General features: G+C 40.6%; 1 protein-coding gene across 1 annotated transcript; it reads left to right on the top strand.

Annotated features, from left to right (window-relative positions):
* The first annotated feature begins 524 nt into the window (after positions 1-524).
* On the top strand, positions 525-27,174 carry tspan15 (tetraspanin 15). The gene is made up of 8 exons (XM_061666762.1): positions 525-674; positions 2,628-2,813; positions 4,070-4,144; positions 7,950-8,045; positions 18,384-18,497; positions 21,921-21,971; positions 23,124-23,240; positions 24,564-27,174. The coding sequence occupies exons 1-8, from the start codon at positions 585-587 to the stop codon at positions 24,729-24,731; spliced, it is 897 nt and encodes a 298-aa protein (XP_061522746.1). The 5' UTR covers positions 525-584; the 3' UTR covers positions 24,732-27,174.
* Positions 27,175-27,808: the final 634 nt, after the last annotated feature.

Genomic DNA, 27,808 nt, shown 5'->3' with positions numbered 1-27,808 from the left:
TAATTTTGTATTCATTTATCTAGTTAGATAATTGGTTATTTGATTTATTGTACATAATAAGGTTGCAAATATATTCGTAAAATAAAAACTTTATATATAGGTTCAACATTTCTATTTACTTTATTAGATTACTACAGATTGAAAATGTGTATCGAAATTGCATTATGGCCTTGAATGTTTTGTTGTTGTTGTTACCAAACTCTTTCAAAAAAAAAAAGAATAAAACTGTAACAATAGTTCAACAAAGTATTTTCATTGACTTCAAATTTCGAAACTGGTTATCCGCAGATTTGTTGCGTACATGTAAGAATGAAGCGACATTTATGGTTCCACGCCCATAACAGCCATCTAAGTGAAACCATATTAGTAAAATGAGTTTGACATCCCTGCTTTAAAAGATTTTTTAAAAATTATTCTTATTATTTTTTTTTTACTTTGAAAAGTAAAGTGTGTAACAACCGTGAACACGCCCCCGTGTCCATCAGCGTGGACGCGCCTCCAGGTGTGCAGTCGGGCAGAGGCGGAAGTGAGTGGCCACAACGACACAGAACAGCGAGGGACCCGCGCAGTCGTCTCCACTAACAATGGCGAACAATGACCAAACCCGCTACTGTCACAGATTCTCCTACGTTGTTCTCAAATTCATCCTCTTCTCCTACGCCATCCTTTGGTGGGTAAGTCATTTTTGTCATTCTGAATGTTGTCGGGGATTTTTTTTTTTTAAACTTCCCGGCTGCTGAGTTTTTTTGTTTTTTTTGGCGTGTGCGTGCTGTGTCTACAAAGAAAAGTTGTCGAAAGTGCCCCCCCCCCCAATCAACAGTAAGTAGTAAGCGAGAGAATTACTCTCCAACGGTTTCCCACAACAAAATGGCCACACCCTCTACTACACTTTTACCCTAGCTGCTATCACCTGAAGTTCAGTGTAAACACGAGGAGAAATTGCTTATCCCTACTTTTTACATCAGTTTCGTCAACTGTTTTACTACCAACCAACAAGATTGGTCCTATGTCTGTTTTGTGAAGTGTGCTTATCTTTAAATAAATATAAGTGTTTACCAAGATTTCAGTTTCGAGCCTGTCAGCATGTGGTTCTACAAGGGTGTTTGCAAAGTCACTGAGCACTTTATTTGGTTAATAAAAATGGAAGTGCACAGTCACTTTCCAAACGCCCTGTAGTTTGCAGTGGTGTCAAACTTTTTTGCATCATATTAAGAACTGTTCATAATAATAATAATAATCGCAATAATAACATTGTACAGTGGTGCCTATATATACAAGTGACCTGACCTGTGAGTTTTTTTGGAGATACGAGCTGTCGTTCGTCCGATTGTTTTGTTTTGTTTGTTTGTTTTCTCCCTGTTGCTTTGACTTGCGAGTAAAAATGAGAGGCATGAGCACTGTATGATGGCAGCGAACGCAACTCACTTCGCAACAGTTTGGTGAGTGGCAGATAGCGAATAGTGAGTGTAGTAACACTTTTTCCAAAAAAAGAGGCTTCAAGCTGTTCATTGCATCTTCCAGTGGAAGTTTACTGCACAACTAAATACTGTAAAGAACAGAATCACCTGTGCAACATAACTAGGCCTTAAAGTCGCTTGCTTAATTCTGACACATAATGGGAAATTCTCATAGACTGGCTACAGCATGAGGATTCATGTGGCTAGTAATGTTATTAACCCTAAAAATAGACACAGCTCTGATTAGGATGCAATTTTACACTACTGGAAACCACAATCACATGAATAAACATTGTACAGTATAGTACAGTAAAATTATGTGTACTCTTTGGTCTTTTTGTGTAAATTGGCAACAAATTGTAGTCTGCTCTTCATCTAAATCACAAGAATTAAGAGAGTTACACAATTATATGTTTTCATATTTTTGTAGCACATAACATGTAAACATTCACAGGACAGGGAGAAGAAAAATAAGTGAACCCTTGGATTTAATAACTGGCTGACCCTCTTTTGGCAGTAATAACCTCACTTATAGGTCATTTTTATTCTTGGAGGAGGAAAGTCACAGTGAGATACCAAACTACCTAACTTAAGACTCTCAATGATCAAAACTTTGCTATTAAGTCCCTTGAGATAAATTCCATATCACATAGCACGCAGATGGCTTCATTTTCTCTCACACAAAGAAAAATCTTCTGTGCCGAAGACTGCAGCTGTTGTCTTTCAAAGACAACTTAACAGGCTATTTGTGCATAAACAGATGGCCGATTGACACTTAATGTTCTGTGTTTACTGTATGTAAGATCCTTTTGAGTGAAATGTGTATTCAAATGGACAATGAGAGAGGATATGTGTGTGTGTGTAAAAGTGTATATGTATGTGTATAATATGTGAATGTTTATGTGGATAAAGGACTGAAAATTAAATGTTTTTATCCGATTCGACAAATCGAAAAACAATCAAGCAATTATTGAAATAATCATTACTTGGAGCCCTAAATTTCAGACTTGATGGGTGGCAGTGTTTTTTTTCCCTGTCCCCTTCAAACACATGTACGCACGCGCGCACACACACACACACACACACACACACACGCACACAACTAGGAACACATTTGCATCATATTCCAGGTATTAGACTAATTCTAGTGTATGTCTTTTGTGTTTTCAGCTGATAGGTGCCTTCATCCTGGCAATTGGTATATATGCTGAGGTGGAAAGGCAGCGCTTCAAGACTCTAGAGGGGGTGTTTCTGGCCCCTGCTCTGATTCTCATCCTCCTGGGAATTGTGATGTTTATTGTTTCCTTCATTGGCGTTTTGGCATCACTCAGGGATAATCTAATTCTGCTGAAGGTGGTGAGTAGTGCCCTAAGAACTTTGGCCCCTTAGGTAGTTTATATTTTTTATGTTAATAAAATGGTCAGTAGTAGTTGTCGCTATTGGTATTGACAGTAATGAATGACTTGCGAATCCCAATTGAATTGTTACGCCTTGTACTAATCCAAAATAATAGTCCATTAAATGGAAAAATCCAATTTGATTATTTGAAAATCATCTATTGAACCAGTAAGGCACGCTTTGACTGATGTGTTTTAGCTGCCGCATCTCCACACAGAGTCTTACTTTAACCAAGATCCGCTGTACCTTGGCCACAGGTAGATTCCCCGGTCTATTTTGCGCTCGTCGGTGCCATAAATCCTCGTGGACTGGACCAGGTTTCCGCTTTTCCAGCTAGCCTGCTACTACTTAGCCTGTTGGCTACCAAGCCACTGTACCTTTACGTTGTGTTGGATAACCTTTCTCCCATTAAATTTGCTGACATGCTGTGGTCACCTTCACCAGCGATGGCTCCTTTTTCGCTTTCGTTGTGGTACTTCCCTGCTATCCATGGACCTCATTAGAGGGCGTGGTTAAAAGTAAGCCTCTTTCAGCGGAGAGGTCTTTTTAAAAAAATTTTTTTTTATATATAAACAAACTTTATGGAGATCTCTCTGAAGCTACAGTGCGCACTAAGCCAAAATTACAGTGCCCCTGGGCAGCAATGCAGCGCTTGTCTGAATAAAATAATTGTTGTATTCTTTGACTCATTTTGATTTGAATGCGAGAATTCATATTCGGGATTCGTTTTGTCATTGGGATACGCGAGTCAATCCGAATTACCTCTGAGTGCGGAAGGCTTGGCTCCACAGGAACAGCAAGCGCATGGGACACGCTCCCGGCACCTGCACCTAGCAGAAAAGAGAGCGCGAACGTGCGGGTCAGGGAGTTTGTTTGGGCACGCCGTCACACTATTGGTCAGTGTCTGTGAACATTTATAGGACTATGTAGGACATGTCACACTGCCGAAAAACAAAAATTCTGACACGGCAGACTTTCTACGCCGTTGTTGTGAGGGGTCCTAGATGCCAGATTGGCAATCGTTAATTATGTGCCACTACACAGGCTAACAAAGCTTTAACGTGGACTCATAACTCAAATGATCGGCCCCGACAGTGAATGTTTGTCTGCGACGTATCTGTCGGGTCAAACTCGGGCTGCATTTTTGTAGTCTGAACTTGGCATTACTCTCACCTTCGCTATTGTTCTGATAATTGCTGTCTTATTCAATACAGTTTATGTACACACTGACGGTGTGCCTCATTCTGGAGCTGCTGGGAGGAATTCTGGCACTGGTGTTCCGCAACCAGGTGAGTACTTAGGAGGAAAGTTTCATACAAGTGACTTTCTATTTTTAACTATGACTTCAATTGATCGGTCTTTCTCTGGTTAACTACACCATACATGTCATTCAATCCCCACCACAAATTCTCATCTCTGTGAAAAGAAAGATTTCGTAAGAATGTAATGCACAGGTGTCAAACACAAGGCCCATGGGCCAGATCAGGCCCACCGGATCATTTAACGTGACCCGCGAGAGCAAATCATGTGTGTGGACTTTCTGTATCTTGCTAAAATACCAAAACTTCGAATTGTCTTCACTTTTAATAACATTAAGATATTGCAAGCATATTTTGTTATCAATCCCCCTTTTAAAATACATTTATTAATAGTAGAACAAGCAATGTTTTACTGGGTTTTGATTTCAAAACAAGTTATCCATCAATTTGTAGTGTATATGAAATATGAGGCCATCATATACCATAACTACAATGTGGCCCTTGACACAAATGAGTTTGACACCGCTGATGTAAGGTATCCCATTAAAATTACTAATCAGTGGTATTCACTGAAATGTTAAGCCTAATTAAAATAGTACAAAGCCAAATTCCAAAGTTGGGATGTTGTGTATACTGTAAAGAAAAACAGAATACATTGATTTGCAAATCATTTTCAACCTATATTCAATTGAATATACTACAAAGACAAGATTTAATGTTCAAACTGAATAACTTTTTATTTTTTAAATATTCTGTCATTTTGAATTTCATGCATGCAACACATTACCAAAAAGCTGGGACTGGGGCAACAATAGACTGGGAAAGATGAGGAATACTCACAAAACACCTGTTTGGAACACTCCAGAGGTGAGCCCATTAAATGGAAACAGAGGAGTGTCATGATTCGGTATAAAAGGAGCATCCCTGAAAAGGCTCAGTTTTTCACAAGCAAGGATGGGGTGAGGGTCACCACTTTGTGAAATAGTCCAACAGTTTAAAAATGTTTCTCAACATACAATTGCAAAGAATTTAGGGATTTCATCATCTACGGTGAACAATATCAAAAGATTCTGAGAATCTGGAGAAATCTCTACACGTAACCAGCAAGGCCGAAAACCAGCATTGAGTGCCCATGACCTTTGATTCCCCCCAGGCGTCACTGTATTAAAAACCGCCATCATTGTGTAAAGGATATTGCTATGTGGGCTCAGGAACCATTGTCAGTGAGTTAACACAGAACATTGCTACATCTCCAAATGCAAGTTAAAATTCTACCATACAAAGCGAAAGCTATACATCAAAAACACCCAGAAACGCTGCCAGCTTCTTTGATTCTGAGCTCATCTGAGATAGAGTGACGCAAAGTGGAAAAGTGTGCTTTGGTCTGACGAGTCCAGATTTCTAACTGTTTTTGGGAATCATGGATGTCATGTCCTCTGGGGCAAAGAAGAAATGGACCATCCACATTATCCGCGCAAAGTTAAAAAGCCAGCATCTGTGAAGTGTGGGGCTGTATTCGTTCCCATAGCATGGGTAACTTGCACATCCATTAATGCTGAAAGGTAGTTATAGGTTTTGGAGCAACATACAGTATGCTGCCTTCCCAGCAATGTCTATTTCAGGGACGTCCCTGCTTAGTTCACCAAGACAATGGCAAGCCACATTCTGCACGTGTTACAACAGTGTAGTGAAAGAGTGAGAGTACAAGACTGGCCTGCCAGCAGTCCAGACCCGTCTCCCATTGAATATGTGTGGCACATTTATGAAGCACAAAATATGACAACGGAGACCCCGGACTGTCGAGAAACTGAAGTTTGTTTATCCATCCATCCATCCTTTTTCTGAGCCGCTTCTCCTCACTAGGGTCGCGGGCGTGCTGGAGCCTATCCCAGCTATCATCGGGCAGGAGGCGGGGTACACCCTGAACTGGTTGCCAGCCAATCGCAGGGCACATAGAAACAAACAACCAGTCGCACTCACAGTCATGCCTACGGGCAATTTAGAGTCTCCAATTAATGCATGTTTTTGGGATGTTGGAGGAAACCGGAGTGTCCGGAGAAAACCCACGCAGGCACGGGGAGAACATGCAAACTCCAAACAGGCGGGGCCGGGGATTGAACCCGGGTCCTCAGAACTATGAGGCTGACGCTCTAAACAGTCGTCCACCGTGCCGCTGAAGTTTGCTTAATTTAGTGTAATTCAACCTACAAAGCTTCAACAATTAGTGTCCTCAGTTCTCAAACACTTACTGAGTGTTATTAAAAGAAAATGTGATGTAACACAGGTAAAAAATGCCCCTGTCCCAGTTTTTTTGGAACGTGTTGCAGGCATCAGACTCAAAATGAGTGAATATTTGCAAAACAAAACAAAGTTCATCAGTTTGAACATTAAATAGCTTGCATTTTTAGTGTATTCAATTGAATATAGTAGGAATCCACAATAACTTTTTTTCCAACAATATCAATCCAATTCTCCAAACCGAAACCGATAACAATATAATTTTTTATATTGATATATTAATAATAAACTGCTAGAAAGCTCTAGCAGGGACCCCCTATGTATTTATATTATATATAATTGAACTGGTGCTATAATGTCTTTTTATTGTCACTATACGCTGGTACAATAAATGTACCTCATTCATGTTTATTTAAAGACATTTGAATTTGTGGCTGGGTGAAGACGGCCGGCGGCAGGGTGCAGTGTTGGTGTTGAGCGAAGCCAGCAGACGCACGTAGTGGATGCTCTCTCAGACGATGGAGGGCCGTTATGTGTTATGATGTTAATTCCATTTATAGATTATTGTTTTTGGTTTTTTTTTGTCCAGTGAGTGAATGTTGGAAAGGAATATGGATAGGAGTGGCATTATGCATGGATTACCTTTTACCTTAGTTGTTAGCCCACTGCAACAACCGTGATTTTGCATGTGGTCAAACTGCCCCCGCTTGCTCCTCTGTGGGCTTGAGCTGCTACGCGAGTCTGCTGCTTCGTCGGCTGTTGAGTCTTGCTGAGAGCTGCGCTCCGAGGACATAAATGGCCGGGGGCATCTAAGTTAAAAACTCAAAAGTCAGTGAATTATCATAATTTCAGCAAGTGCTTGTGATCATATACTAATTTACTGTGGATATTAACTATTTTTGGTGTTGTCGTCGAAGAATTTTAATCAAAATATTCATGACTGCCAAAGAAACAGCAGCCACTTTGCTGGCCTCCAGTGACCAGCATGCCACTGAATGGGACAGTTCCTTTTGTTATATCAGACTTAGGGGTGTGAAGTCATTTTATCCAATATCAGCGCGATATTTATCAGTCAGATAGTTATCGTGCATCCCTAGAACATAGGTTGAAAAGGGTTTGCAAATCATTGTATTCTTATTTACGTTTTACATATCTCAACTTCATTGGAATTGAGGTTTTTATTTGCTAGAACTCTGCAAGGACCCCACACACTCTCGTGCAGACACATGCGTGCACATACGCACCACTGCTGACAAGGCTTTCTGATGTATCAGAAACAATTAATGGACTGTTTTTAAATGGAAACAAATGAAAAGTGACGTGAACTACCTTCCACACAGAACTCTCTCTTTCTGGAATTTTGGACACATTAGCCTGATGTAATCATGCCACGCCAGATTGCAGCTGGCAGATGTGGGCTGTGAGACTGTCACTTTTCCTTTTCCACTTGATTGGATCAGTCACCTTGACAAACCAGGACTTACCTAGACAAGCCTGTCACTCTGGCTTAAATTTGACACAATGATTGAAACATGACACTCACATCTCTATGTTAAAGTCTAAATTTGTTTGATTTTAATCCTTCCCTTGCTGACAGACTGTGGATTTGCTGAACAAGAACATACGAAGAGGCATAGTTAACTACTATGATGACTTGGACTTCAAAAACATCATGGACTACGTTCAGATAAAGGTACAGTCAGATTTTCATGTGCTGATGCATCAAAACTTGTGTTTGAAGCGGTGGTTATGATAAAACACCATAAACAATACTACTAAGCAATGAGTATTACAAGCCAGAACCAATACATGCTAGGGTAAACTTTACTTTTTGCAAACTTGGAACGTTAGTTGCAGCCGTCACTCTGTACCAGCTTCCAACTGTGCCATACTTATGCACCATTAAACGGCCTGAAGCAGAAGATCTCACCAGCTTTAATCAAAGCACATTGCGATGAATAGTCTGGAGAAAGACCCCTCATGCATTAAGATTAGGCAGACTACAAAAAGTCCACTGAAAATACCAAAAACAAAAAAAAGGCTAGCAAGGCACTGTCGAGGTGTTCAACGATGAAGTGGAGTCCCATGTTGACTGCATCATCCGCAGACCTGTTCGCTCGGTAGGCAAACTGTAGGGGGGCCAGCAGGGGACCTGTGACACTCTTGAGGGGGTCCAGCACGAGACGTTCAAAGGACTTTATGACCACAGATGTCAAAGCGACAGGCCTGTAGTCATTTAGATCAGAGATTGTAGGTTTCTTGGGGACTGGAATGATGGTGGAGCGTTTGAAACAGGATGGTACTTCGCACAGTTCCAGACATCTATTGAAGATCTGTGTGAAGACTGGAGCGAGCTGGTCCGCGCAGACTTTGAGGCAGGATGGGGACACATGGTCTGGGCCTGCCGCTTTGTTAATCTTTTGTTGTTTGAAGATTCACATCATGTTCATGTATAGTTAACGCAAAAGTCCGAGGTGTGATTGTGGTCAGGGTTGCGGCCGGATGGGTTTGGGGTGTGAAACTGTCCTTTTCGTTGGCTAGTGTGCCATTGTTCTCAGCTTGGGGTGGTCGTCGCTTGTAATTGGTCAGCGATTGGAACGCATGCCAGACTGATTTAGAGTCGTTAGGGCTAAACTGTTTTTCCAACTTTGCTGCATAGTTTCTCTTTGCAATGTTAATTTATTTAGTCAGCTGGTTTCTAGCTCGATTATACAGGGCCCTGTCCTCGCTTTGATATGTGCCTTCCTTAGCTTAGCGAAGTTGCTTAAGTTTGGCAGTAAACCACAGCTTGTTGTTATTGAGTGTGCGAAATGACTTTGTTGGTACACACACATCTTCACAGAAACTAATATGCCATGTGACAGTGTCCGTATATTCATCCAGGCTGCCAGCTGAATTTTCAAAGACACTCCAGTCTGTGCAGTCTAAACAGCTTTGAAGTTCTATCTTTTCTTCATTGGTCCACCTTTTCACTGTTTTCACTGTAGGCTTCACGCATTTAAGTTCTTGCCTGTATGTCGGTATTAAGTGAAGTAAGCAGTGATCAGACGAGCCGAGTGCTGCACGAGGTTTGGCACGGTATGTGTTATTTAGCATAGAAAAGGAGTGGTCTAAAATGTTATTTTCCCCGGTAGGACAGTCGATGTGCTGCTTGTATTTAGGTAGTGGTTGAGTTTAGCTTTGTTAAATTCCCCGAGAATAATGAGGGGTGAGTCCGGGTGTTTCAAATGATCACTTCAATATTCCTCAGAAATCACAATGTTCTGTCACTGCTGAGCTATTTTTAGAACAGGCCTGTGGGCCACTCATGTGACCCTTGGGGGCTACCTGGTACTCATAGGCACCATGTTGGTAATCCCTTCTCTAGCAGGTTCGCTGCTTGAAGAAAAGCTAACAATACAAGTAATGTACTAATATTGTAGCATACACCTGCCTCGTTCAATTTTGTTTGGAGGAAAATGATTTTCTGTTAATCAAATATGCCGGTGACAGTGTTCCACTTCTGTTCTGTCAGTGTCTGTAATGCATATCATGAAGATGGTGCCAAAGAAAAAGAAAGCACTTGTCTGCCTTTTTTCAGTCCGATTTTTGTTTTGGAACTTTCCTATCTGACTCGGAAGTACTTGGAGCATGGGTTGTTCGAATTCTAAAAAATGCTTAGAAAAGGTGCCTCGATGCAAACTCTAACCCACCTTTAGAATAGGTTCTTCCTGACATATTAAACCAAACTGATTGTACTCTGCATTCACTGAGGAATACTGTTTTAGGGCCAAAATAAATTTAACAACATAAAAAACAACAACGAGCCCAGCTGTTTATTTGGGATACAGAAGATGAGGACTTTGATGGATTTGTGGATGAGGATTGATCAAAAAATAACGTGAGTACATTGTTAAATACTTCAACAAAGTGTAACCGAACTCAGTTTTGCTCCCGCTGCCTTTTTAAAAACATACTACCGCTCTCACTTGGAAGATGTCTGAGACGTCTCCAGACAACGTGACAGCCAATTCACGCAAAAATAGCCCTCCATAAAGTATATATATTATTTAAATTAAAATATATAATGTATGTTTGCGTGCAGTGAGCGTGCGCCTTACTTAGCTTGGTGAAGCATGGACACTAGGACAGTCCTCTAATAAGGAAAACTTAACGTCCATAAAATAAAAAAATTTGGGGCGATCATTCTGATATTTTCAGAGCTTGAAATGGGCATAGTTAGAGATGTACATATGCATTTTTGTGACGATTGATCACAGTTTTGTGACATGAAGCAACGTTAGGCTTTTTCTATATAGTGAGCATATGGAGAGGAAAATGCTAGCGTCCATTTTGGTGACAATTGAGTGCAATTTTGTGACATTAAGCTACATAGTATAGAGGAGTCACCAAAAGGTCTCCAATGAAATCGAACATGTTAGATTTCACTGTGACAACCCGGGAACCCGGCTTGTCTCCAGGAGACATCTCTACAACCAGCAGAGACGAATCACCATCAGGTCCCCACCTAGTCTCCAGGCCAGTAGGATAGGCCCCAATAATGCCATTTAGGCATTGCAGTGTTTAAATAGCACTTTAAATGTTTTGTAAACAAATGAATCTAACACTCAGTAGTTTACACATATAAACATGTAAATAGATCATTCAAGGACGTGACCGACGCATTGGGCCGCATGGCCTCTATGCGACACTTGATGCGTGCAAAATGCCACCGAGATCATCTCTCGTGATTGGTCTGTTTTAGTCACATGCTGTGATTATGTATTCAGCTTTCCTCTTGGTTCCTCAATACCACCATCTTTAAAATACAAAACATGGAACAGATTGAGGAGAGGCTGTCCAAGGAGGTAGTGCTCGCATCATAAAGATGCACATATTTACGATGCGAGCACTAAAAATTACAAAGATGCACAAATGTCAGCGATCTCCTGGCGTGAAATTTCCGCGGCGGCAGGTTTAGAGGCGTTGGCATGCCAGCGAAGGTGGAAACTCATGAGGGACGGCCAGTGGTATTGGCGATAAAATTCGAATTAAAGTCCACCCTGTGGTGTCCTAGCCAGTGCCAGCCGTAGCGACACCCCCCGACTTGGAGGAGAACTGCAGCACATTTTCAAAAAGACGCGCGTGGGTTGCGCTCGAGTATAAAGGCAAACTGCGCACGGGATAGCCATAGTGACGTCAGCGCAGTCGCCGCCCGCGTGAGTGTAAAGAAGCCTTAATATATATAATTTATTCCTCCAATTGACTGTAAATTTAATGAGTAAATCAGAAGTGTGGTCCAAGTGTGTGGTTACTGGTTGCCTTGTAGAGGAGCCGGTCAGTCACTGTGCCTTTCTCCTGCTTCAGGCACATCCGCTACATACGCCTTGAGTTATTGATTAGTCGTTGGCTAAGTGTGTCAGAGTAGGCGAGTAGGCTGCCTCAACGTAGGTGGGAAGAATCCATTCATCACATCATATGATTCATTGTTCTGATATATTGTTACAGTTGCACGACTGTTGGTGCTCCCATTCTGCGTTTTTTTTAATGTTATTATTATTATGATAATTTTTTTCCCCACATACATACTGTGTATATGTTATTTCTAAGCTGTTACAGCTCACAATGAACATAATAATTGGCCTGTCCATGTCATAGTTTCATCTCAATCCATTTCTGTAATTCCCACTAAAAAATTACTCTTCCAAGAACTGGTCTACTAACATTTCATTATGTGCTCGTACTGATTTGTCTATCAGCACCATCTTTCTGGTTGGAACAGTGTGAGCAACAAGAACATTTATATGCACACAAAAATGAATAATTATTCATGACGATTGTGCCTTTGTACTACATTCTTCTGGTATCCTCCATTAAACACATTCACAGTTAAAGGTGAACAGTATGTCTCAATCCTCATTCACCTTTACTGGCCCCCATCAATTTGTCATATTTTGCAGTAAAATGCTATTTCCAAGATTCTCTAACCCTAGTACAACATGGTTAAAGTGATGCAGTTTATATTGTACTTTTCCCCCAAGTGGCACAGGTAAGCATTAAAGCAGCAGGGGAAAAAACTGAATTGGATATCCCAACAGCTGAGTTTGGCCTCAGTCGTGTGGATAAGAATCGGATATGATAACTGCCAATTCGACTGCACTGTGATTACCAGCTGAATGTCCACAAAATATGCCCACCATACGCCTCGATGAGTTATACAAACCTTATAAATCAATATCTTAATATACAATTTATTAAAATGGAAGCAACAACAGGTTTTTACTTTCTGGTGATTTAACTTGACAAAGGCAGGGATGACATGGATTTTCATGCCGAACACGCTGCCGGGTGGGCAATTAGCGGCCCAGTTAGTCGTTCCGGCTGCTAGTGAACAGCCAGTCATCATTCAGTCCGTTAGGCGGGTGGCCTGGCAGTGTACTTAAGAAAATAATTTACTCCCTGTGCAGAAGCGCGTCCGAGGATTGTCTCCCAGGAAAGGACATTTTGATTAATCCAACCATGAATGGAACAATAGTCAAGAGTCATTTCATCAGTAAATAAACTCTTTGTCCAGTCATTCTTCAGGGAATCAAGTCTTGGTTGTGTTGATGTTAGTTTCAAGAGATACATACCGTATCTCTCTTTGAGTGCTACGTTGGACGACTGCTTAGCACATCTGCCTCCCAGTTCTGAGGAACCTGGGTTCCTCGCCTGTGCGGAGTTTGGATGTTCTCCCCGTGCCTGCGTGTGTTTTCTCCGGGTACTCCGGTTTCCTTCCACATCCCCAAAACAAGTATGGTAAGTTAATTGAAGACTCTAAATTGCCTGTAGGTGTGAGCGTGAGTGTGAATGGTATTTTTGTTTATATGTGCACTTTGATTGGCTGGGGACCAGGTCAGGGTGTATCCTGCCTCTTGCCCGAAGGTAGCTGGGATAGGCTACAGCATGCCCGCAAACCGCGTGAGGATCAGCGGTATGGAAAATTAATGAGTGAAAATCTCACTTTGGTTTTCTGCGGCAGCACAATCCCCTCAACTACATGAACACAAATCGTTTTACATTGTCATTAACAGCAGAAATACAGCCTTTGATTACAATGCAGTATACAGTGAAAGTGTTGTTTTTTTCCCTTTCTTTTTACTCTTATGCTGCAGTCACAGAAAGTAATTGTACCAGAATTGTTTTGGCCTCCACTGCCCCCTAGTTTTGGAAAAAATAAGCTAGAAAAAAAACAAAACAGTGTTTTGAAGGAGGATAAGTTAACAGAGTTCATCATCAGTTCAACTTCATGGCATCATGTCTGCATACTGATCACACCACTTGAGAAAGCATGTACTAAACGGAGCAGACTTATTCCTTTCATTCTTGTCTTTTTTATCTCATTTCTGTTTTCTTAAGCTCACTTTCCCACTTGTTAAAATATTCATCTGGTAAAAGGGCAACAAAGCACAGCTTGTACTGTGGCTGCCAAGTTGCGCTGTTCACACTTACTGACAGACACACTTTATCAAAAATCAGCAGGTGTTGCTTGATTCAATTTGTTCTCAATTTGTCCCATTAGAACAATATTCACAGTGTGTGACCTCTGCTGTTAATGAATTTGTCTTGTCTTTTGTTGTCTAAACAAAACTAGAACTGACTGTACAGTGGACCCCCGACACCCTCGGATTTACATCTGTGCAGATGTTTTCCCCTTCTTTTTTCCAGTTTGTTTCCATTTTTTCTTTCCTGTTGTTTTTTTCTCTTTTGGGGGCGAACCCTGCTTATTCAATAATTTTTCGGATATATAGATCATTGTATTCTGTTTTTATTTACGTTTTATGCAATTTCCCAACTTAATTGGAATTGGGTCGTATAAGATGGCTTGAAAAGGGCTTGAATGTAGGATAAATGTTTGAAACTGCCCCTATTTCTCTCCTCAATAAATCGCAGGAGCATTTTAATGAATAACTAGATAAATAAAACACTGTATCCACAAAAAGTGGCGTCCGCTCTAATTCATGTGCCTTAATTTCCGTGTGCATCGCCTCTCTGCAAATAGATGCCTGGGAATAGGCCATCCGCCAGTACTGTGTCTGCCACATATATTTTTTACTTGAGTGCTCAACATGGGCCATAAATAGTTTCGTTTTCAATTTTCAAGTTGACTGTTTTCTAAAATATACTTTTTCAAGTCATCTACTACAAGTACGAAACCAATTAGTTCCGCCTTCAACTACACTGCATTATTGACCGAAATGAAGAATAAATTGAAACCCGAATAGTTGATGAGGCCCACTGTAATGTGGAAGGAATGTTCAATGTTCAAAGCATGCAAAACATTTGTACAAATTAAGGTCTCCTCGCAAATACATTTTAATTAAAGACCCTATAAAGTGAATTTAGAGATTTGTTTCTAAATACATTATATTGTCAATGTCTGGAGATAATTGCCAATAACTTGAGAACTATGTAGTATTCAACTGTAGCGATGTAGTGTCAAACCTTTTCACCATTTCAGTTTTCCAGATTTTTGGGAGGGCGTTGCTAAAATGGCGCCCAGTGACGCAGTTGGGCGTACAAAATGAGTCACCCTCCCCCACTCTACAGAATTTAGCACCTTTGTTCCATCAGTGGTTAGCCGGCGCAAGTGCGAGTTACTTTGTTTTCCAACCCCAATTCCAATGAAGTTGGGATGTTGTGTTAAGCATAAATGAAAACATAATACAATGCCCTGGTGGTCATGCAGACTATATATATATATATATATATATATATATATATATATATACAAATATAGGTTGACAATGTTCAGCCTATATTTATTTGAATACACTGCAAAGACAAGATATTTAATGTTCAAACTGATACTTTGTTTTTAGCAAATAATCATTAACTTAGAATTTTATCGCTGCAACAAAGCTGGGACAGGGTGAGTTTTACCACTGTTACATCACCTTTTTGTCAATTAATCTGTAATCCTACAGATATTCTCAATTTAGCATGCACCTCAAAGAGACTATAGAGAGACAAACCTACAACCTGAGCCAGGATTTTTCTCTTGCGCAAGAGGAGAAAGCATTCTCTCTCAGCGAGCAGGACCCTTTCTGCCATCTGCTTCCCCTCTTGCCCTTTTTATTAAGCTTGAGTAGGTGGTTTCACATTTTATTACCTTTTCAGGATCTGGTTTCTGAATGGGGGTGTGGGGGTTTATTACCTTGCGGAATCTGCATTGTAGTACTTTTCGAAACTGTTCTAGTTCCCAGTGAGCAAGTGTGCTATCATCTTAATGCAGTTACAGCAACACTATATTTTTATGCAATAATATATACCATTTTCCCCATCATTTCCCTCCTGTTTATCAAATACAAATACATTACTCATCATACTGTCACATTTCACAATGATTTTCATGACAATAACCTTAACATGTATTTTATCCTTGATGTACTTCAAGTTCTTGTCTCACAATCATCATATTGTTCTTCTTTCAACAAAGTCATATATTCATCACTCAATATCAATCCAGTGACAGTGCCATGTACGATTTTGGACATCATGTTACAAAGGCATGCAAGATACATCCAGCAAATAAACAAAACAACAACAATATAACAATTATTTATCATTTTCCCCAATACACTTATCCATCTACCAGATGTAAACCATGTCGAAGGATTCCAACTTTTGTTGACCTAATCTTGGGATTGAGCATTTATATATGTATATATAATATATATTACATTATTTTTATGACATCAGCAATTACCTGTCTGTCTCCAGCATTTCCAGAAATATGTGTACAACATGTTTCATTGATCACGGCGCAAACTCCTCCTTATCCCGCAGTTAATATCAAGAACTATTTGATTTTATAAAACTATAATCCCCATGTCATTCATTTCTTCATTATTGGTTTCCCATGTTTTAATGCTAGTATTTATAAAAATAGACATTGCATCTCGTGCAGGGTGCATTGAGGAAGCAGGCATCTTTGTACATCCGTAACAACTGGATAATTTTTTTCCTTTTACAATCATTGAAACGTACCTGTACCATGTATTCGTTAAATATATATGTGATACATTCCAACCTTCATGGAGTATGTCATGATGTTCTTTGGCCACAAATCGTGGTCTTTTGCCAATATCAATACCATTTTCTTCCCTTCTGTGCAAGAGCCATAGCAGTGGTGGAATCATTAACACCACACACAACATACTATACATAATATTGCTCTTGCGATGACACATGGTCTTTTCAATTCCTGGTTTCCTCTTAAGCCAAAAAGCAATCATCTTTCTATCTTCTGAGAGGGAGAGGTTCCTAGCACTTCTCTTTTTGCAACAGTATTCTTGTCCCATTCTTGACCAAATGTGTGTTATTCTGCTTCTGTGCCACTTCTCACTCTTGCCCCTTCAGAAGGACAAAAGAAGGACGGCCCCCGGTGGTTTGGATCGCACTTTACCCTCCGGTTTATGCGGGAGGGGCGCTGGATACCCTCTGTCACTTCCTGCTCGATGCTTGCAACTTCACAGCTCCTAAGAAGTTGGGGGAGTTCTATGGAGCAAGCACCTCTCTTCACTGACGTTGAGACGGATAGGCTCTATATGCCTAACCCCCTTTGTAGTCAGACTCCGCCCCACAACCGGGCGAGCTGCTTGTCAGTGGTACCTGTCTCTTGCAGTGTGACAAATGGATCCAAGAAAATCATTCAACAATCCTCACAGCAGTTGGGGTCGTCAACAACACTTGGAATGGACCTTCCCACCGCGAACTGGACCAACACTTACGTTTGATCACTTTGATCAGGTCCCAGTCTCCAGGTTCGATGGGAGGTTGGCCTTCTGGTAGCGATTCATCTGGCATTTGATTAGACAGTCACTTCCTTGTCATTAAATAACACCCCTCATATAGCCACTTAAATCAATTTCTTCCATTTGCTCAGGACTTAACGGGCTATCTACAATGGGTAATTGAAATGGTCTTCCGTACAGAATTTCAAACGAACTTAACTGTCCTGCAATTCTCATGTACATTTGTGACCAGATCCAAACAATCCAGCAATGACCTTCCTGTCTCAGTCATGCATTTAAAAAAAAAAATTATTTTTTTTTTTCCCAGTGTCATTCGTTCTTTCCACCATTCCTGCACTTTGTGGATGATATGAACATTGGGGCTTTAACTGGATGTCTAAATTTTGTCCTGTTTTCTCAACAATATTATTTACAAAGTGTTGTTCCACTATCTGTACCATCCCTCCTTTTGAGACATGGCAAGGCTGATGACTCATAATTGCTGCCCACTTAAACAAGCCTTTCGGGAGGATGGGTTTACATTTTTCTCTACAAATTATTTCGTCATAATTTGTTATTGCACCTTTATTTTTCCAAAATGTTTTTTCTTTTTCTGGTGCACTTTTTTTTTTTTTTTTCTTTTCTTTTAATATTGTGTTTTAGAGTCGTGTGTTTTCATCTATTTTTTGGTCTCCTGAAAATGTGTCGTGCATACCGACAGCTGCTTCTTGAGCTACTTTGTCTGCATATTGACTATCTTTCCAAATAGTCACTCCGTTATGTTTCATCAATTTGCATGCTTCTGTTAATGCTACTAGTTCAGCTGCTTGTGCTGAATAATTTGGCAGTAATCGTCCTGCCTTTAAAACTCTGTCATAGTTATAGCATATCCCGTAGCATTCATACCATTTGGTCTTTTTTGTGATGAGCCATCCACATAAATATGCAATAAATCCTCCGGGGGCAGATCTTTAAGATCTGTCCTTGGTAGCTTAGTTGCTTGGCTCGCTTCCAACCAATTGTGTTCCACGCCATCTAGTGTTGTTGGCTGTAATGTGGCTGATTTTTCACTTCATAGAGAGACCAAACACAGGCTCAGAATTGCATGCAAATTGTCTTGTTATTAACTGTATATGTCCTTTCAGCCCAAAATCTTCCTGGTATCGTGCCAAGTACATAAGTACAGAAGCCTTCTGTTTTCAATTTGTCTTCTCAATCAGTTTGTTCCTGAGTATTTTGATTATTGAACATTCTCTTCCCTGTCTTTTCTCTCAAAGTTTAAGTGTTGTGGCGGCCAAGAGTATAAAGACTGGTCAGTCAACATGTACCATAACTGTTCTGCACGGGGTCCACTGGCCTGTGGGGTGCCTTATACCTGCTGCAATACCAAGGTGAGTAGCTAAATGACATATTTTTAGCAACATGACACAAATTTGGCACGGTCGACGACTGGTTAGCACATCTGCCTCACAGTTCTGAGGACTGGGGTTCGAATCCCGGCCCCGCCTGTGTGGAGTTCGCATGTTCGACCCGTGCTTGCGTGGGTTTTCTCCGGGCACTCCGGTTTCCTCCAACATTCCAAAAACGTGTGGTTGGTTGATTGAAGACTCTAAATTGCCCGTAGGTGTGAATGTGAGTGCGAATGGTTGTTTGTTTATATGTGCCCTGTGATTGACTGGCGACCACTTCATGGTGTACCCCGCCTCTCGCCCGAAGATGGCTTTGATAGGCTCCAGCATGCCCGCGACCCTAGTGAGGATAAGAGGGACACAAAATGGATGGATGGACACAAATTTGTTACATCACAATGTGCTTAAACTTCAGAAATGAAAAAGTTGTGGAAGCTAAAGTAATCTCCAGAAGTTTAACTCATGGAACAAACGGAACAACGAAAACACCAATTCCAAGGCCAAGTCCTTATACTACAGGTACTTTACCTTACCTTATTATTAATTTTTGAAAATCAGTGCTTCCTTCTAGTTTGTGCGTCGTTATTTTCTGGGTAAAGCAAATTTCCCGATTGCGGGACTAATAAAGCTTATCTTAAGCCCTTTACATTCACCTCACCCACTAAGTTGATTGTTTCAAAGGAATAGCGCTGCTGGGGCACCCACGATTGGCCATTTTCAGTCTCACTGGAGGGTCAAGCAGTTTAAAGTAATGAGCATCAATGTATACTTTGTTTCTTTGTCTTAACATTCTTTTTCTAGTCTTAACATTCACGCCAAGGCAATATATCGCTGTGAATCTGTGTAATGTTTTGTAGTGCCATTAATTGCAGACAGTTATGGTGGTCATTTTGTATTAGTGAGTGGAACACAAACCAACATAAGGAAAGGAATTGGTACAAGTGAAGCAAAGGTCAGTCTTGAGAAAATTACTAGAAGTTGACACCCCTGTTTTATTTCAAGCTATTAACATTTCCCAAAGTGGTCGGAAAGGGCATAATTTCATCTGTCCTGAACATATATTTACGTGTCCGCAAAGACCAGAACCTATGGTTCACTTTGTGTATACCATTATAGTCACGGCCATAATCGTGTGCTTCTCATGGATCATGATAATGATTACGCCTTTGCCATGCAGGACACATTCTCAAGCATTTTTCACCCACACAAAACAACAAATGGTATTTGATCTCTGTAATATCAACACCAGGGGCCTCATGTACAAAGACTTGCGCGGATTTCCTCCTTAAACATGGCGTACGCTCAAATCTAGAAAATGTTGCACGCACAAAAATATTCAGATGTATGAAACTCTGCGTACTCATGAATCCAAGCACATTTCCTTCGTACATTCTATTCAACGTGGAAATTAGCGCACATGTTGGAGGAGCCGACTCCTCCTTGTCCACATTTGAATATGCAAATCATATTTAAATGAACCCTGCACCTGAGATGCCGATCTCTGCATGATCAGAAAAAAAGGAAAATGAGCAAGGTAATGATGAAAAATAATTTCTCTGAATGAGAAGTTGCTCAATGAAGTGGAGGCACGCAAGAAAATCCTCTTTGGCATGCTGTCCTACGGCGTTAACAACACGTGAAAGAGGAGTGAATGGGACAGCGCGTGTGCGGCTGTCAATGCTGTGGAGACCGAATAGCGCGCACACGCTGAACTAAAAAAGAAGTGGTCAGACATTAAGGTGGATGTGAAGCGGAAGCCAGCTGCCCACCGCCAAAGTGTGCCCAAAAAAAGGCGGAAGAACCGGCGCGGAGGGCCTCACCCCGTTCGAGGAGAGAATCGCTGCGATCATGGGTGACGCCGCTCTCTCAGGGGTGATGGGAGGACATGTGGCTAACTATGATCACCCCACAAGGTTAATATCATGTATTTTTTAGAACTCATAACAAATTTGTTCATACAGTAACCTACTGTCAGCCCTGTGAGATAAATGTTCATGCTATCAACTTAAGTCTATTGTTGAAATGTTGTTAAATAAAGCTAGTTTAAAAAAGAACAAAGCATTTCAACTCAAGGTGCAGCGCCGGAATGGTAAACACCCACCTTGACACAGTGTGGCATTTTGAACGGCATGAACACGGCATTCCAAATGGAGTGTAAAAAGGCTCTTACGGATACATGCACGCACGCACGCACTGTGTGCGTCGAGTCCTCCGTTGAACCCCAGCGACTGCCTCAGCGAAACCAGGTTAAGAACCACTGTCCTCAGGCTATCACTTCCACTCTCACCTCCTTTCCTTTTGTTGTTTTCATCCATTAAAACTCAATTTTCATGGCCCTGAGACTTAGCACAAATGACCATCATATGCGGAGTAATAAATAAAAGCCACACACCACCACATGGAAATTCATCCCATCTGTTACTACAAGCTGGCACTCCCACACTTCGACTCAAAGGACGTGTAGGCAGCTGCTCTCTGTGCAGGCATGCCGGCCAGTCAAATGCTGAATTGATAACCATATGTCTGGAAATTCATCACCCTACCGAGTAATTTGTGCAGATATTCAGCACATATGAGTCCCAAGTCTGGAGGACTGCCAATTTGCTCAAGTATCCCCTTGTGGGGCATTGATATGAGCAAATGCAATATTCACACTCCTGCTACTCAAATGTCAAGGGTGGGCTGCCAAACCATAATCCTGCCCTTTGAAATGTTCTGGCCATAGTCGAAGAAGAAGAATAGAAGAAGAAGAGTCTTTTATTGTCATGAACATGCATGCATGCACACGATATTTGTTCTCTGCATTTTACCCATCACAGTGACCACATACACACGTTAGTGGAACACACTGGAGCAGGGGGCAGCTGAAGCGCCCGGGGAGCATTTCGGGGTATCAGTGTCTTGCTCAAGGACACCACAGCTGTGATTCCGTGGGATGTCGGCGGATTGTCAGGAATTGTGCTTTGTAATCATTGCAATTATGTTCCGTCTGTTTTACGAAATGATTCAAAAACGAGCTCGATGAGTTTCCTAGATGGTCTTTTCTCTTAGCTCAGTTGACATGATGCTCATTCCCACTTGTTTTCTAATCAGTGTTTCATATGAGTTTACTGAAGCTAATTATATTGTATGCAATATTATTTTGGCCTGTGTTCCTCCAAATTATATCCTATTGTTCAAAGTGATGCAGCTAAGGTCTGATGATTAAACCCATTAGAAGCGAGTGTGACAAAATGATTAATCATCTCCTCTTCTGTGCCAGACGGTCAGATTGGTAGGAGCTCATCTTGGGGATATACAGTAGATTTGAATCTTTGTGGCAGACATTTTTCCTTCTATTTAACAAGATTTTCTCACATTAATGTTTAGTGTACTCATTTTCTTCATTTCATTTCTCCTCTGCAGCCAAATGAAGTAGCAAACACACTGTGCGGCCACAAGGTGTTGGGACAAGAGGTACGGCTGATGAATTTGACAAATGAATGTAAAACCATTATTTTTACAGATGTGGTATTGCATGTGTTGGCAGCAGGAGTATCATTTAAAAGTGTCAGCCAAAGGTAAACATCATTAAGTCAGCGTGCAGTCATGCAGTGAGTGTGTTTAGCTTTCAAGTGCCACAGAAACACTGCACCTGCTACTCTTGTTGAAATGTGCTCAATGTCTGTTGCTGCCCACACATTCTTTCTGACAAACACTTTTCAAGAGAATTATTTGATCAGTTGGTGGCACTTTTAGTTTAGTTTTGGATCTGTTATCTCAGACTACGGACATATTTGAGGTGTGTCAAAGGTTCCAGGACTGGTGTCACAAAAGATATATTTCAAACCCAAACTACAAACTGAGTTTTCCACTTCAATATGGGCCATACGATCAACCAGCAGATCCACAGAGAGATCCTGCGGCTTTTGCATTTGTTCAGTACACAAGAAGAGGTGAGAGTTGTGGCAGGACAACTCGTGGCGACTTCACCATGACAACGCACCTGGTCTCAATGGCCCGAGCAGCTGACAGGTTTGTTGTTGTTGTTGTTAACGCTTTCCCAAGTTAAAGGGATTATCAAGGTGACCATTTTTCAATATGTTAACATCATCAAGATGGCTGTGACGACAGAGCTGCGGACGATCCCTGAAGAAACCTTCGAGTGAGAGAAAAGGTTGGAAAAGTGTTAGACTGCAGGGGGTTTACTTTGCAAGGGAAAACTTGTTTGGATTTAAACTGTATCTTTTGTGACACCAATCCTGAACTTATAAAAAATAAAAAAAATCATCACTACAGCGTGAAAAACAACAATAGTGTTCTCATTGAAATGTATTTGCTGGCTGTTGATTGTGTGCCAAAGCATCATGTGGTGTAACAGCTGGTGCTTGAACCAAGGTAATTATATCCAATCAGAAAAATAATTTCTAGAAAAGTTAGCATGCCATTGGCCAAATCAATGAAGAGGAATCCGGTCTGGATCTATAAATTTAATTGAATGTAAGAACACAGTACTAAAATATTATCTAAAGCTAAAAATAATAAGGCACTGGGGGGCCAGCACATTTGTCCTCCTCGTCTGATGTTCTTTTCTTTGGTTTCGTTCGTTCGCTGTCGCTGCCTCGTTAGCGCTTGGACCTGGTCGACATGATACACATCAGAGGCTGCACCGACGCCTTCTTCATTTGGCTGACAGACAACTACAAGATTATGGCGGTGCTGCTGCTAGGGATCTTGCTGCCTCAGGTACACACACACACACACACACACACACCCTACACCGTATCAATATTTTCATTTCATTTACTGTGTATACATTCTCGGATCACAAAGTGTCAGTCAGGGAAAATCTGACAAAGAAGCCTGCTGTGCTAAATCCAAACTACCAGTAGAAAATTTTACTTTCTTGGCAGTTTGGCGCATATTAATTTCAAGCATGCTTCCTGATTCGACAGTCTTTGTAAAGCTGATTGATGACTGTGGGATTGGATTTAAATTGCTTCGGCCCAGGTCCTACCGACGAACGTCTATGTATAGTGAAATTGATTTCATGCTCATCTGATTCATTTCTGACTCGTGTACGTTTCAACAGTGTTTGACTGGTCAGTCCGTTACATTGAACAGGAAACACACACTTTAATTAAATGTCAGATTTAGTATTTGTCTCTTGGATCTGTTACATATTTAAAAAAAAAACTATTCTGTATACACTATGTGGCAGAGATGGGGACTTGAGTCATTGTGACTTGGACTCGAGTCGACTTGTAACTGTTTTGATGACAAAAGAAATGAGACTTGAGACTCAGGACTTTTCTTGAGACATGAGGTGTTGTACATGTATACAGGTTTGATAAATTGGCCAATATCATTATTTGACCTTATTGGTCTTCTCTTGATTTGACTTATCACAGGATTTGACTTGTCCTGTGACTCGACTGGAGTCTCCCAAGACATAATGGCTTTGACTTAGACGTGTGTGACTTGATCCCATCCCATCTCTGCAAATGTATTGGGACACCTGTTGTAGTTGCAAAAGGAGGGTGTCCCCTTTGCAGCCATAGCTATGGGTGGCGGTGGCTCAGTTGGTAGAGCAGTGTCCGGTGTCCAAAGGGTCAGCGGTTTGAATCTCAGCCACTGGCAGCGCCTTGCATGGCAGCAGCCCGCCCATTGGTGTGTGAATGCGTGCACGAATGGGTGAATATGAGCCTCTGTAAAGCGCTTTGGGCACCGTAATGATGTGAAGGTATATAACCGCTCTCCATTTACCATTTTACTATTAACCATAACGGATATCTGCCACTCAATTGTAGATATTTGTAATTCCGCTTTGAGATATCTACAATTTGATTCTGACTAGTCATAATTCTGATTTGAGATACCTTTAGCATTTGGTCATAATAATTTGTTAAATTGGACTTCCACTCTCCTGGGAAGACTTGACCAGATGTTGAAGTGCGCTGGGAATTTGAAAAGAGTCTTCTCCAAACTGTTCCTACAAAGTTGGGATTGTCAATGTGCAATATATAACATGTGGCTGTCTTGTCCCTTCCCTTCATTTTGTCTCCTTAGTTCTTTGGGGTAGCCATAAGCTGGTTGTACATCACTCGAGTGGAAGACGCCATCAGCGAGTACAGTCACTACACGGACGGCCTTCTGGACTCAAACATGCAGGACAGACACCTCAGGAGGCAGGGCCACATGGCCAAGTGGTTTAAGTGTATGCCTGAGTTCGACTGAAGATCAACAAGCTGACAGCTAATGCTTACTTGAATCCCCTCAATCAGACAAAAAATTTCAACTTGGACTCAAATGTCTACAGAACTTATTTCTTTTCGCCACTCGGGGACAAACACCATGAAGTGATACACTGAACAAATCAAGATTCCCCCCCCCCCCTTCAAGTGTTCACTTCTCATGGCAACACCGAGCGGGACATGAATGCAAATGTCATACTACTTCAACAAATATGCAGCCCCGCACTCCACAAGCTGCTCATGTCATGAGTTGAGCCTAGAGCTGAAAACACACTGGGGATTTCAGGATCCAAATGAAACCTTTTTTTTTCTTTTTTCTTTTTGTTTTTCTTCTTCTTTACTACGTGAACCTGTAGGAATGCTAAATCATTTTCTTTTGCCAATTTTATTTTCATTGCCCAGCCACAGTTTTGTGTGTCCATGTTATGTGATACTCAATGCTCTGATTATCATTAAGTGACCAAGATAAAGTATCTGAGGGCCTCTGCTTTATAAATATTCAATAGTGTTTTAAGATTGTGCTCTTCTGCCGTTGAACCTGTGTGATAAGTGAAAACCAAGCAGTGTGAAGTTTCAATGTGTTGGTCTTTTAAATCGTGAATATAATTTGATTAAATTGCAGGGTAATAAAGGTATTAACTGAAAGTGGTTCTGTACATTTTTACACCAAGTACCACCTAAAATAAATACAGTACTTTGCTCTCGAAGTACAATTCATGATGAACAGCAGTGTAGTAGCCTGTGTTCATCAAAAACAAGACAAAGGTTTTATTGCTAAAATATGTTTAATATTATTCGAAACCACTATAAAATTATGCATAATTTAAACAATGGTCCCACGCCATCAAAATCCAATTTTTTCCCTACTGTTCTATGCACAGCATAGGTCAAAATGAGTCTGTGACATGGTTTTAAGTGACATCTATGTGGTTTGTTGATGGAAATCTGATCTGGTCTCTTTGCAAGACTTATGTCATTTTTTGCCTTTTGCATTCAGTGTGTTTGTGATGTAGATAGTTACTAATTATTCAGATACCTGCCCACTTCGTGGTCAGTACCCACGCACTCAACTGAACTGAACAGCAACATGGCGTTTCTGGGTTATAAGCAAGTGAGTCTCAGCTGCTACCAAGCCAGACAAATGCAGTCTATAAAGTATACATATTTTGGGTTTTACAACAATACTTAACTATATTTATAATTTCTAATGTAACTGTGGATGAAATATCAAAGCTTGCGGTCATTGTCGTCAAAATGTGCATGAGTGATGAACGTCGATATTCAAATGAATAGGAGTGTAGGACCAGCCTCTCAAATTGTATTTGTTTTTTCACCCACTTCCGCCGTTAGCTCGTCTTCACTATTAGTGATTATTAGTCACTATTAGTCACTATTAGTGAAGACGAGCTAACTTCACTATTACAATAATCCAACGCTTGGCGAATTCTGCTTCACAATGATAGTAAGACCCCACATAGAAGGATCCAAAGGTGACTTCGCTCTGATGGCTTGGCTGACACAAGACACCATATCACTAGGGCCAATCACAGCAGAGCTGTTTTCCATATTTAAATTATTAATAAAGATCCAATCAGGACAAAGCTTATTTACATATCAAATAAAAAGAAATCTGGCCGTCTCAATTGCTAGGTGTAAAAGACCAACTAGAATAGCTTCATAAAGGGTATCCTGGGCATTTTCAACCCAAATGATCTTGCATACTCTATCAAAGGATATCGAAGATTATGAAAAGAAATATGGCATGGGATCTCTAACAATGTGCTGAAATAAAAAAAATAATAATAATTTAATGATTCAATTAAAATGTACTGCACAAAAGTAAAAAAAAAATCTAAATGTTTAAAAACAAATGGCTAAAGAGGAAATGCAAATGTATTTAACTTCCATGTTAACTGCAACTGAACTGTACTTGGGCAGTGAATCTTTTGCATACCACTAGTGGTACCCGTACCACACACTGAGAATCTCCATACTAGAACAAAGTGTAGTTACGAGACGGGGTCATCTGAATCTGTGCACACAATAATATGTTGTGTGGACAAAACATGCACAAAGTCTAGCTGGGATTGGCTGATTGTGCAACTCACTACTGAATAATATGCCTTTGACATACTGCTGAAATTCATGTGAACTCGACTGTTTCCTCAACTGTATTTTTTTTCTATTTTTTACCACATTTCCATCTTAAATCATCCCTTTATAGCATGACAGCACTATATCAATACCCTCCCAGAATGTAATACTCTACTTGAAATTGATTCATCTTGCATTCATTTAATTTATATACCTCCCAATTGTTATTCCCATTTTGTTCATACATTTTCTAAAGAGTTTTAATCATGTAGGCATAGTATGTAATTGTATAATAATAGTAATGATGTGTGCAAGTTGCTAATTGTTTTTTTGTTGTTTTATTGCAGAAAATGAATTGAAATTAAATGAGCTGTCTTGTGTCTTTTTGACTTTAATACTTCCTGTCAATGTAGTTGGTAGTGAGGGGGGAGGCTAAATAAATGAGGTCTAACGTCATGCTGCATGCGCAAAGATGCAGTCTTAAACCGCTTGGCTTAAACTTCATGCAGAATGAAACATCGCTTAACCAAGCTGTTGGGCTGAGCTGTTGCAAACGAGATATTCCCCATTATTGCAATCACATAATTCAATTATATTGTATTATGTTACATCTTTTATCCAATGGGGCTCAAGATTACAGTCCTTCACTCATACAGTCGCACATGATATATGTGCAAAAATCAAATATCTAATACAGATTATTCAGTAAACGTCACCTGACTTTTGTGCAACAGTACGAGTGGGTTGTAACAGGTGCATAGTGGTTATTTTATATTCCAATTTTTTTCCCACTACTGCTGCTCAGAGGGCTTCCCACAGAGTGGAGTTTTAGTCAATATTTTAGCACTGCATATGCAACAAGGAAATTATTCTACATCGTCAACAAGGAGGGACAGGTTGTATTGACCGGCTGCTCTAAAAGCACACAGTTAAAAATAACAAAAACAATTATTTTATGTATTAGGC

The sequence above is a fragment of the Phycodurus eques genome, chromosome 2 (assembly GCF_024500275.1).
Source record: "Phycodurus eques isolate BA_2022a chromosome 2, UOR_Pequ_1.1, whole genome shotgun sequence".
Classification (NCBI taxonomy): Eukaryota; Metazoa; Chordata; class Actinopteri; order Syngnathiformes; family Syngnathidae; genus Phycodurus; species Phycodurus eques.
This window is presented reverse-complemented; position numbering and strand designations above follow the sequence as displayed.

Bases quoted from the DNA above. Each gene is read 5' to 3' on its own strand.
- tspan15 (XM_061666762.1), top strand. From the start codon at position 585: ATGGCGAACAATGACCAAACCCGCTACTGTCACAGATTCTCCTACGTT. The intron at 2,814-4,069 runs GTGAGTAGTGCC...TATTCAATACAG, and splicing joins ATCTAATTCTGCTGAAGGTG to TTTATGTACACACTGACGGT. The intron at 8,046-18,383 runs GTACAGTCAGAT...TTTCTCTCAAAG, and splicing joins TGGACTACGTTCAGATAAAG to TTTAAGTGTTGTGGCGGCCA.